This window comes from Lactuca sativa, chromosome 5, assembly GCF_002870075.4.
Source record: "Lactuca sativa cultivar Salinas chromosome 5, Lsat_Salinas_v11, whole genome shotgun sequence".
In the NCBI taxonomy this organism is placed as follows: Eukaryota; Viridiplantae; Streptophyta; class Magnoliopsida; order Asterales; family Asteraceae; genus Lactuca; species Lactuca sativa.
This window is the reverse complement of record NC_056627.2, coordinates 246708586-246721536: the sequence shown is the minus strand read 5'-3', so window position 1 is coordinate 246721536 and position 12951 is coordinate 246708586. Positions and strand designations below refer to the sequence as shown.

The following is a 12951-nucleotide window of genomic DNA, read 5'->3' as shown; positions in this document are numbered from 1 at the left end:
ATGTGCATAGATTATCGAGAGCTGAACAAGTTAATGGTCAAGAACCGTTATACTTTGCCGAGGATCGATGATTTTTTCGATCAGCTGCAGGGAGCATCTTGGTTTTCCAAGATTGATCTGAGATCTGGATATCATCAGATAATGGTGCGCGAGGAGGATATCCAGAAGACCGCGTTCAGGACTTGTTATGGGCATGACGAGTTCGTGGTGATGCCATTCGGGCTCACCAATGCGCCTGCAGCGTTCATGGATCTCATGAACAGGGTATGCAGACCGATGCTGGACCGATCAATGATTGTGTTCATTGACGACATTTTGGTATATTCGAGATCCAGAGAGCAGAATGAGGAGCATTTGCGAGAAATCCTCAGTGTGCTGAGATCGGAGAGGCTTTATGCCAAATTCTCCAAGTGCGATTTTTGGTTACGAGAGGTGCAATTCCTTGGTCACCTCGTTAACCAAAAGGGGATTTTGGTCGATCCGGCCAAGATCGAGGCGGTGTTGAGTTGGGAGGTGTCGAAATCTCCTTCCGAGATCAGGAGTTTTCTAGGGTTGGCCGGCTATTATCGGAGGTTCATCAGGGATTTCTCCAAGATTGATGTTCCTCTCACCAGGTTGACCCGGAAGGGTGTGGTGTTCAGCTGGGGCCTAGAGCAGTAGGCCTCATTTGAGACTCTTCGCCAGAGATTGTGTGAAGCCCCGATGTTGGCTCTTCCAGAGGGAATGGAGGACTTCGTGGTGTATTGTGACGCATCGATATCTGGGTTGGGCGCGGTGTTGATGCAGAGGGGGCATGTGATCGCGTACGCATCGAGGCAGCTAAAGCCCCATGAGGCAAGGTATCCCACCCACGATCTAGAGTTGGGGGCTGTGGTGTTCGCCCTCAAGATTTGGCGCCATTATCTGTATGGGGTTCGGTGCACGATATACACGGACCACAACAGTTTGAAGTATTTGATGGATCAGCCAAATCTGAACATACGTCAGAGGAGGTGGTTGGATGTAGTAAAGGATTATGACTGCGAGATCCTGTACCACCCGGGCAAGGCTAATGTGGTAGCCGACGCCCTGAGTCGAAGGGCAGAGGGCGCCCCGATTCGGGATATTTGTATGAGATTGACAGTGATGACCCCGGTGTTGGACACCATCAGAGGGGCTCAGGCTGAGGCAGTAAGACCGGAGAACCGTAAGAGAGAGCGAGTTATCGGACAGGTGTCAGAGTTCGTGACCGATAGCAGAGGGCTTATGACCTTCCAGGGTCGGATTTGGGTACCGTTTGTTGGAGGAACGCGTACCATCTTGATAGAGGAGGCGCATAGATCGAGATTCTCGATCCATCCCGGGGCCACTAAGATGTTTCTGGATCTTAAAATGGAGTATTGGTGGCCCTGTATGAAGAGAGATGTAGCGTGGTTTGTTGAGAGGTGCCTAACCTGTCGTAGGGTTAAGGCCGAACATTAGAGACCACATGGTAAGTTGCAGCCACTGGAAGTCCCAGAATGGAAATTAGAGCAGATATCCATGGATTTTATCACCAAATTGCCGAGAAAGGTGAGGGGTGTCAATGCGATTTGGGTGATAGTAGACCGTTTGACAAAGAGCGCTCACTTTCTCGCCATTAGTGAGAGTTCTTCTGCGGAAAATTTAGCAGAGGTATATGTGAGAGAGGTGGTATCGCGGCATGGGGTGCTGATCTCGATTGTGTCAGATCGAGATGTGCGTTTCACTTCCAGATTTTGGAAGAAATTCCATGAGGAGTTGGGTACGAGGCTGCATTTTAGTACCGCATACCACCCACAGACTGACGATTAGAGCGAGCGGACGATTCAGACACTCGAGGACATGCTCCGAGCATGCGTGTTGGATTTTGGTGGAAGTTGGGACAAGTATTTGCCTTTAGCGGAGTTCTCCTACAACAACAGCCATCATTCGAGCATTGGTATGCCGCCCTTTGAGCTGTTGTATGGGAGGAGGTTTCGGACTCCCATTATTTGGGGAGAGGTAGGGAAACGAGTGATGGGTAGCACGGAGATTGTGCATCAGACGACAGAGCAGATACAGCGGGTCAGGCAGAGATTGTTGACCGCTCAGAGTCGCCAGAAGAGTTATGCGGATAGGCGACGATCTGAGCTTGAGTTCCAGGTCGGTGATTATGTTCTCCTGAAGGTATCTCCTTGGAAAGGAGTGATTCGATTCAGGAAGAGGGGTAAGCTAGGGCCCCGGTATATTGGGCCGTTCAGAGTGATCGCGAGGGTGGGCAGGGTAGCATATCGCTTGGAGCTACCGGCGGAGTTGGAGCGAATTCATAATACCTTCCACGTGTCTTAGTTGAGGAAGTGTATAGCCGACGAGTCGGCGGTAGTTCCGTTAGAGGATATTCAAGTGGATGCGAGCCTGAACTATGCGGAGAGACCAGTTGCGATTGTGGATCGGAAGATCAAGGTTCTGAGGAACAAGGAGGTGCCTCTGGTGCAGGTTCAGTGGCAACATCGGAGAGGATCCGAGTTGACTTGGGAGCCGTAGCGGGAGATGCGTGAGCAGTATCCAGAGTTATTTCAGGGATGAGACTTCGAGGGCGAAGTCAGATTCAAGTGGGGGAGAATTGTAACATCCGGAATTTCAGGTATTACATTTATTCATTGTATTTCAAGTTTTGTGGAAGAACTCGGCGATTTGGTGCGTAGACTCGCCAAGTAGAGACGCGAATCATTATCGGGGTGGATGGCTGGACTCGGCGAGTCCATGTTGTTTAATGAAACCCTAATTCCTCGGGTTTGGGGCCTATTTAAGGGGCCTTATGGCCGTCATTTGCGGCTACCAGACCCAGAGAGAAACCCTAAGTGAGCTAGAGAGATTGTGAGAGGAAAGGAGCCATTTCTTGATCATTTGTTAGTGTTTTTGCAAATAGAAGAGGACCAAGACAAGAGGAGGCTGAAGAGGGTGCTAATCCAGTGATTCCAGGGCTCAGAGACTTCATTTTGAGGTATTCATTCGACCCTTCTTCAGTTTATGGTGTAATTCCTAGAGTTAGGGCTTTTTAGCCCCTTTTAGAGGAAGGTTATTGCGTAATTGGTCCCTTCTCGTGTTGGTGCTATAGATCTGGACCCAAAGAGGTCCAGAGACCCTTTTCCCTTGAGCTTTATGAGTGTTAATGGGGGTTATGAGCTTTGGATGTCATTTTAGTGGTCATATCTTCAAATAAGGCCTTTGAGCCTTTGCATGAGCACCAAGATGTTAACTTTGCATGATTATCATGCTTGGGGAGGCCAGATCTATGATTGTATGGGATGGATCTGACCTCAGAAGTTGTTTTAAAGAGTGTGCATGGCATGAACTCGCCGAGTCCCAAGAACAGACTCGGCGAGTAGTATGAAGGTTGCCCATTAATCATTCAGTGAGTGGACTGCCGAGTTGGGGGATGACTCAGCGAGTCAGAAGGGGGTTAGAGGACTAAAGTTTAAGGCTGTACTCGCCGAGTTGTTCTTGAAACTCGGCGAGTTGAGTCGGGGTGGCCCTGCGATTCATGCCTTATGTGACTCGTCGAGTTTAGGGAGGGACTCGACGTGCCAAGCGGGACAAAGATTTAGGAGTCATGTGTGTACTCGCCAAGTCACCGGAGTGCACTCGGCGAGTTGGGTCAAAGTTTGACCATTGACTTTTGTTGACTTTTAGGGTTTGGTTAGCAATGGAGTCCTTGAGTTAAGAGGGGGTAAAATAGTCTTTTACCCTTCTGAGGGTGACAATAGAGGGTCGAGTCTAGCCTCGAGTGTTATATTTATGAGGATATTTACTTTGTATGAATAGGCGGAGGCTAGGCAATACTTCTACCGAGTCAGGGATTTACGAGAGTCTGAGGTGAGTCTTCTCACTATACTTTACCTTGAGTAGGTAATCAGAGTTATGTGATACAGTTTTGTATGCTATATATGTGTTATGTGTTGCATTGCAAATTTCTATGTGATTTATGTTGTGCATGTTACAGAGTTAGAACTGGAAGGTTCACAGAGATAGAACCTGAGGGTTCACAGAGTTTGGGTGCACGGACCCACAAAGTTATAGCCTCGAGTGGCTTATATGTGTTATATGTGGTATTTTGGGGAACTCACTAACCTTCATGCTTACAGTGTTACGTGTTATGTGTTTCAGGTACTAGTGAGGATCGCGGGAAGGCGTCGGCTTGATCATTACATACACGGGATTTTTATGCAATGAGATCTTGGGATTGTTATATGCTATGAATTGAGTTTTAAACAATGATGTTTTTATGAGTAATAAATGAATTATGTTTTTATAAAATGCAAAAATTTGTTTTGAAATTTACGGTGTTACATTGAACTTCTTCAGAATTTACTCATCTTTGATCTTCATACTTTGACTTTGATGCTCCAGAAATTCTTCAAAATTTTTCTTGTAATTCTCTATTTTTTTTTCTTTTTTTTTTAAACATGTAACTCACTTTTTTTTTCACTCAAAACCTACATGCTTAAGCAGGGGCACTTAACTTCAACCTTTATTGGTTAAAGAAAATAATTTTCCTGGATACATTTCTGGTACACGATGCTAAACATATCGCATCCCTCAAACTAAGCGGGATTATGTTTTTGTTCCATGATTTCACTAAAATAAGGGAGGCCACAAATGCATTATAATGTGTATTGGCTCAACTGAACATTTGAGCTCTTATCGGATCATCTCATATAACACTAACAACTACAGTTCAAATTATTATTACTAGATTTAGTTATTAAAAATTTAAAATTTCCAATTTTTCTAGTAATTTACTTTTTCTACCCCCTACCCCACACTTGTTTCAGACAATGCCTTCATTGTATGCAAAAAAAATAAATCAAAATTAAGAGAAGGGAGAAAAAGGAACCAACTCCCCTGGATAGTGGTGTGAGTATCTCCAAAAGCGTGGAAAACGTGCATCTGGAACATAGACCTCTCCAGAATATGAACTTGGTGTTGAACTGGATTGATATATAAATAAACCACAAGCACGAATCGAAACATCAACTCTTCAAAGTGGGTGCAAATATGTAGAAAAACGTGGGAAAGCATACGCCGCATTATATGTAGGAAGAAACGAGGCAAAATAGTCTTCATAATGATCCCAAGAAGAAACATGACAAGCCTCAAGGTAAAAGACGCTTAGGATCTTCAAGACGAATAGAAAATCATAAATCACATCGTGGTGCATAATACCACGTCGTGCGTTTTGATAAAAACACGAACATAATGCATCACATTTTGCAGGCCACGGCGTTGTGAAAGAAACCCACGTCGTGGAAACTGGACGGCAGAAAAAAATTCGTCATCACTTTATTCATCCTAGCAGCTTGACCAGTGTCGTAGTGGGTTAAGACTCTTCTACGTAAATATACTGTCCTACTTTAACCTCTCTCCCTCCAACATACCCCACACTTATCCTTAATTGTGGGTTTCGACTCATGACTTTAACTAAACCTTGACTTGACTAGACAAACACGACTCTTGACTCAGCCTTACTTCCTTATGAAAATTCCAATGCTAATCTGAAAAAGGAACAACCCAAAAGAAATAAAAGAGTAACATAATAGTCTAACAAAGTCTTACATCACAAACCAAATTCAAACATAAAAGAACACTCCTTAAAATAAAACAAAAGAAACTAAATAGAAAAGAAATCAATCATCATCCCCTCGTCCTTGCACTTCACTCGGTCCTTCCCCATCATTCCTCGGATTCCAAAGCTCCTCCCATGTTGGAAAACAAGGATAATGAGGTGGCATAGATGGTGGCCGGGTCACACCCAAATGTGAATAAATACCCTCAGTAAGCTGGGTATGATAAATGGCATTTCCCCGGAGGTTATCCAAATAAGTTCCCACCCGACTCTGAAAAGGGTCAGTGGGTACTCCTTGTACATGTTGCGGAGCAGCACGCTCTCTCTCCATCTCTCCTCAAGCTCAAACATAACTACGCCGAGGTCTGGCTGGTGGTTGTTTCTCTAGTTGCGCCTCCTCCTGCTCCTCATCTACTGGTGGTATAACAAAACCGCCCCCGACATTTACCACTACCCGCATAACTCCCAAAACTTGAATGGTTAAATCAGTGTCCGGGAATCGGGTAAGATTCCTCACAAAGTCGTGAGTCAAAATATGATATGACCGAGCAAGGCGAGTGACCAAATGTCCTCCCGTAATCGGACTCCCGAGCCTAGAATTAGCCGTTTTCTTCCCCATGAACCTCGCAAGCATATATGGTAAATCATAGCAAACCCCGGGGGTAATAAGACTCCACAGATAGAACAAATTCTTAATAGGAACTTTATCGCCATGATACTTGTGATTTATCGAAAAAGTGATAAGGCGATGTAGAAATCGGTAAACGGGGTTCCGAATTTGTGACTCACTAGAGTCAAGAGTATTATACTCATGGTTGGCAATACTCCGCCAGAACTGGACATCCATAATGTCGGGATTAAAATCCCAAACACACCCATGCAAAAATGGTATGAAGAACGGAGATTGAGTCTCCACTTCCGTATAAAGTCCCATTCGCCAAGCAAATTCTCGAAGACTACACTCCCTATAAATGCCGCCCAACCGGAACACTAGTGCCCGATTATAATTAAAGTCAATGGTGCGTTCTTCGAAGACTACGGTAGAGAAAAACTCCATCGATAATTCCAGATACACTGGTTCTTGAATCGCGAACAAGTTCCTCCACCCGTGACAAGTAAAGGAAAAATGGTCCCCCTCGTATATTTTTGTCCAATATCATTCTAATTCAGCAACCACTCCAACACCACCAAGCCATCCCCAATCGACAATCAGAGCTATCACAAACTCCCTGTTGTATAACCATCCCAACCGATTTTCATATGTAGTCAATAATGGTCGGGGAATGTTTCATGGAAACCGATATAAAGGATGAATACTCGCCACATCAATTGGATTCTCCTCCTGTGGAACAGCCCTTCTAGGTCCCATTTCTGTAAACAAAATTAAACCAAAGCAACAAACACCCAAAGCATTAAAAAAAATTATTCTTTTTACCCAGGAGTCACGATGTGGCTTAGAACGCCACGTTGTGAGACGCAATCGGGACGTAGGTTTAGATCGGTCACCGTATACACGATTTTAACCAAAAACAATACTTGGGGTTTGTGTTTATTGTTATTCAAAGGACATGCAACCTAAAAACAGTAACCAATTTCAACCAATTTCGGAAATCTCATCATTCACATAAACCCTAACCATGAAAATATATAAATTGTAAGCAATAACTACAATTAATGGATGAAATGCATACCAGATGGAGGTAGAAGACAAGAAATGCGAAAGATTTGGAAGACAAATTGAAGAAGTCGGCTGTGGGACCTTGCTTCCGTTCGTGAGGCAGTAAACAAATGGGGAACAATTGTGTCGTCAAACGGTTTAAGAAATGGTCCCCCCCCCCCCCCCCCCCCCGTGACTTTTTAAAGGCCACGTCGTGGCAGGCTTTACCATGTCGTGGGTTTTAAAAGAACATAATCTGTTAAATTTTTCATATTATCCCCGTAATTATCCTGAAATCATGACGTGGTATTGTCACACCACGACGTGGCGTTTGTCTGGACAAAAAAATGAGTAACGAGTTTTAATTATTTACTTTGTATTCCATTTATTAATTAAAGCCCCCCACAGCTAATCCTTACCAAGTATTGGTTATTAGACGATGAGTTGATATCTTTCCTAATTAAAACTCAAAAATTAAAAGAAAAGAAAATGCAAACCAAGCTCGGGTTGCCTCCCGAGAAGCGCTTCTTTTGGATGGAGTCATGAGCTGGACTTCGTGCCTCCTACGTTGAATCTTCTGAAGAGTCCATCACCAGCTGGACCTTTTGTTCCTTGAAACGCCTCTTGTAATCTTGCACACGTCTTTTATATGCCTTTTTCGAATTCTCTTTTTTAGCCTTTACACCGTCTTCATCAAGCTTGCATTTGGTCCCTTTAGTATTTAATTTTTCTTCACTCTTGAGCTCCATACTATTCGTCTCTTCTTTCACCATTTGCCTTGTCATCTTTGAAGTAACCTCTTCTTCATCACTTGTCATCTCATCATCTTCCTTGCTCACCCAAGAAGGTGGACTCTTGTAAGCAATAACTTCAACTAAATAGGGAACAGATGCTCTTGGTTTTGTTCTTTTGACTTGATGAATTGTCTTGATCTCTTCTTCCATGAGCTTCTCTAATTATTCAAGTTCATTGTCTTCATTAATGGTGAACACCTCTTCTTGAACATGATTCCTTTGAAAGCCATCTTCTATCCCAAAAATTTCTTTTTCATCACCAACCCTCAAGGTGAGCTTAGACTTGCGAATATCAGCAAGAGCTCCATCAGTGTTAAGTAATGGACGACCAAGGATAATTGGAACATTGGGATCTTCTTTCATATCCAACACTACAAAATCTATTGGAAAAACAAAATTTCCAATTTTACTAAAATATCCTCCACAATGCCCCGGGGCTATGTCACTGAACGGTTCGCCATGTGAATAGTCATTATTGTAGCCTTCATCTTCTGAATTTCCAACTTCTGATAAAATGAATAAGGCATCAAATTAATGCTAGCCCCAGAATCGGCTAAAGCATCAACCTTCATATTGTTACCAAACTCACACGGAAGAGTGAGGCGTCCAGGATCCCCCATCTTCTTAGGTATCTCTCCCAAGATTGCTTTTGAGTTTTGCTCACTTAGAATCACGTTAGAATGTTTCTTTAGTTGTTTCCGAGTGGCTAACAGGTCTTGTAAGAACTTCGCGTATTCTGGGATTTTTGCAAGCGTCTCAATAAAAGTGGTATTAATCGGAATACCCTTTATTTGTTGAATAAATTCCAGATGTTCCCTTTCCAGTGGACTGAGATGCGCTCGAGACGGAAATGGTAAAGGAGGTTGATAAACCGGAACGGGCTCAGGCACTTTTTGTTCAGACAAGGGCCACGTCGTGGCCAGACATGTGCCACGTCGTAGTGTAGGTGTTTCAACAACCTCTTCACTTTCGAACTTTGGCTTCTTTGGTTTTGGATCGGGCTGCTGTGGTTCTTCTCCTAATGCCTCCAGGAACTTAGAGATGGTGTCTTCTTCAGTATCTATGGCCATTACATGAGATTGGGTCTTCGTTTCAGGATTTTTCGGGGACAACTTCTCATGAACCAGAGTGGCTAGTTGACCAAGTTGCACTTCAAGATTATTAATGGAGGCTTGTTGATTTTTTATTAAAGCTTGCTGTTCTACCATCAATGCATGATGATTCTTTACCAAAGTTCTTTGTTCATTAATAGCAGCATCAGTAGCCTCGTGTCTCTTTTCCGAGGCTTCCATAAACTTCATCAACTTGGTCTCTAGATCGGGTTTCTTTTCAGCTGGCGGCTGCTCCTTTTGGTAGAAGTCTCGGCTTGTTTGCCTATACTTCTCTTCTTTTTGCTTCTTAAATTCTTCATATGGCAGCCACCCTTTCTTTGGTTTCCTCCAGTCTTCATCATACTTGTCCCCACTCGAGTAGCACACTTGAGCTTTTCTATTCCCAAACTCATCTAAATTGCAGTCCTTGGTCAAGTGTGGCCCACTACACCTCTCGCAACCCACTCTTATGGCATGAATTGAGTGGTACATTTGTGTCAACCTCCGGTCCATATTATTTAGCATAGCCATCATGGCTACTATTTCTTCATTTTGGGCCCCTCCACCGCCTTTGATTCCATCTTGCCTAGGGTTGTGGTACTCGCGAGAGTGCTTCGCGAATTCTTCAATCAACTCCTTGATCTCCCTTGGATTTTTCTTTGTCAAAGGTCCTTGAGAGTCAAGGAGTTTTCTTGTCATAACGTTGACCCCATCATAGAAAATCGACATCTCTTGTTGCACATTAAGATCATGCTGAGGGCTATTTCCTTCTTGAGTTTAGCTATCTTGGATGGCGGCCAAAACTGGTCAAGAAATTGCTCACGCATTTGAGCCCAAGTGGTGATTGTACCCGGTGGAAGTGATTTTAACCACTCTTTAGCAGCTCCCTTAAAAGTAATGGGAAGCATCCTAAGCAAGACGGTGTTTCTGTTGACATTTGGGACATTAAAGTAATCCGCAATATCATTGACTTCATCTAGATTCTTAAAAGCATCCTCATGATCTTTCCCATAAAATGGGATATCCTTCAGTGCAGTCAAGATGTGCCCCTTCAGCTTGAATGTGGCGGTGGCAGGTATTGCGGGTTAGACTAAACCGGGACCCACATCTTCTCGGATCTGCTTCTTGTAAGCTCCCATAGACATCTCCTCAATGTCTGCCATCTCGTTCCTTGGCTCGTTCTCGAGTTCGCTCGTATGTTCTTCAAATTTAGGTTTGGTATCGCATTCGGTTTCGGTTTGGACGGGTATTTGATCCAAGTGTTCAAGCTTGCTCTTGTTCTTTGAGGATGAACTTGACTCTCCTGTCTTCCTTCCCGACTTCCTTGAAAATGTTGACTTTAGTTCTTGTAATGGCGTCTTCTTATCAGTCTTTTTGTGAAGTGCAACTTCTGGATCTTCAATCGGTGGCACCAAAGGTGTGTTAGAGCCTCTGGTCATGAACTCCTGCAAACTAAACAAAACAAAAACATAAAACTGAACTAAAATAGAAAAATAAACTAAAAACTAAAAAAAAAAAAAAAATTCTCAGAAACCACGTCGTGGCACTTATCTGGCCACGTCGTGGACTCTATGACTAAAAAAAATTAAACCTTGCTGGAAAATTAACTTTTTGCGGGTTTTATCCCACAAAAAGGATTGATTAATCTAATGCAACTAAATAAACTAATAAACTAAGCCGTTCCCCAGCAATGGCGCCAAAACTTGGTGTGCACGAAAGTACCCACTAAGTTTAATATTTATAACCTAACAAACTTAGACTAACTATGCACTTATAGGCAGTGTACCTAGTCAGATTACAGTATAGTTTGGGTAAGTCGGGTGTCGATCACAGGGAACGGTGTTATTAATTTATATATTCACTACTAATTTAATCTAATTATTAATAAGCTAAAAATGGTTTGTATCTAATGTTGTAAGTTTAGATGAACTTAATTCTTTAACAAAAACTCAATCAATAAACAAAATACTTATGTTAGTTCGAATCAACTTTCACTCAATGGTTATACATTAGTCAAGACTATTACCATTGGTTACCAATTTAAGAAGTATTAGCAGTTTAATTCTAAACCTACTAATTATTAATCAATTCATGTAAATCTATGTATGGTCACACAATAGTTGACACATAATCAATTATTAAATAAGATTGGAGCTATGAAGATTGATTAATCAAAACACAATTACAGTCATAATATGTGTTCTCTAACACAACTTAATTCAATGATGCAATCACTTATCTAAGATTGGTTTGATCTTAGCTCTAATAAACTAGTGTTCACTTTGTTATCAGGTATTCATATCCATGTAGATTTGTGTTCACTAACTACACAGAACAAGAATTTAAAGCAATTAAATCATTAACTAAACATGCTAGGTAAAATCAATCAACACAAGCATATAACCAACAAATAAAGTCAAATCTTTATCTAATGCATTCAGACCATGAGTTCCAGCTTCATCTAGCTAACAGAAGCAGCTAGATTTAGCTGGACATATTAATAGCTAAACAGTCAAAAACTATAATCAAACACATGTTTAATGTACCAAGTTTATAAAGCAAATTATGAACTTCTTATTCTTTGGTGTTGAAAACCACTTCCAGATCTCTTTTTCTTCTGAATTTCGCCTTCTGGAATCTCTTTCTTCTGCCGAAAAGTCACTTTTTCGTAATGACCAAGAGTGCATAAATATCCTGAAAAATCTCGTGCCACGTCGTAGCTATCTCTGCCACGTCGTGGTTTCCAAGTTATCCGTGTCAGGCAAGGACTCCTTCTTCACGTAATCTTTATCTTCTAGAATACTCATGCCACGTCGTGGTTGTCTCTGCCACGTCATAGTTTTAGTAAGTTCCGTGGATTTCTTCATTTTTTGTGCTTCAACTCTCCAATGTTCCATATATTGTCACTTTTGGTCCCTCTCTTCGAAAATACTTCTTATTGACTGCAAATAACAATTTAAAGTCATAAGTACCATTATTCTAAACATATTACCAACTTATAATAAAAATGTCAAAGGTCGGGCTTCAAAACATGGGAGTTTTATTGAGAAACCGGGCTTTGCAAAGGTCGGGCTTCAAAACCGAAAAGATAAAGTTTTCAGGCTTCTCAAGCACTTCATGGCGTATTCCGGGTGTTTGGTATAATACCGGGGATTTGGGGGAAGTTGAAATGAAAGAAATATTGAAAAAGGGGCAAAAAATGACAAGTTTGCAAAATATACCCGGGAGGTCTCGCACCCTCCTATTTATAGGGACGAGCCTACTGATTCAACGGTTGAGAAGAAGCCACACGTCGCAGATCCGAGGGCTCACAGGGAGGGCTCGCACATGGGTTGCGCGTGCGAAGTGGCTACTTGCAGCTCCTTAGTGGACCGCGGTCTAGTCCAAAGTAGGGATGGTTCGTGGCACTTGCAAGGGTTTGGACGCACGAGAGAAGAGGCACGCGTCGCACTTCTACTGGACCGAACCTCAGACTCGAGAAGATCATGACATGCCTCGCCAGGTGGCTTCGGTGACTCAGCCAATTTCTTGACACATGTCGAATGCGAAGCGAGGACACGTGGCCGAAGTCCACGTGTGCGAAATTCCTCAGTTTTGGGGATTTTTCTCGTTTTTCGCGCCAAAACTTCTAAAATCCATAACTTTCGCATACGAGCTCTGTTTTTTACGTTCTTTATATGCACGCGTAGGTAAATTACGCTCTACAACTTTCGTTTAGACTTCATCGGCTAATTTTGATTTGAATTTTATTATTATTATTTTTAACAGACCGGGACAGGAAATCCGTTAAAAATTCATAACTTT

General features: G+C 42.6%; 1 protein-coding gene across 1 annotated transcript; it reads right to left on the bottom strand.

Annotated features, from left to right (window-relative positions):
- Positions 1–8218: 8218 nt before the first annotated feature.
- LOC111877974 (uncharacterized) lies at positions 8219–9357 on the bottom strand. The gene is made up of 2 exons (XM_023874473.1): positions 8637–9357; positions 8219–8436 (listed from the first exon to the last, which is right to left on the bottom strand). Exons 1-2 carry the CDS (start codon positions 9355–9357, stop codon positions 8219–8221), a joined length of 939 nt encoding a protein of 312 aa, XP_023730241.1.
- Positions 9358–12951: the final 3594 nt, after the last annotated feature.

Excerpts from the sequence above, each read along its gene's own strand:
- LOC111877974 (XM_023874473.1), bottom strand. The coding sequence starts at position 9,357 with ATGAAGTTTATGGAAGCCTCGGAAAAGAGACACGAGGCTACTGATGCT. Across the intron at positions 8,437-8,636 it reads CACTCTTCCGTGTGAGTTTG|ATTTTGTAGTGTTGGATATG; the intron begins GTAACAATATGA and ends TTTTTCCAATAG.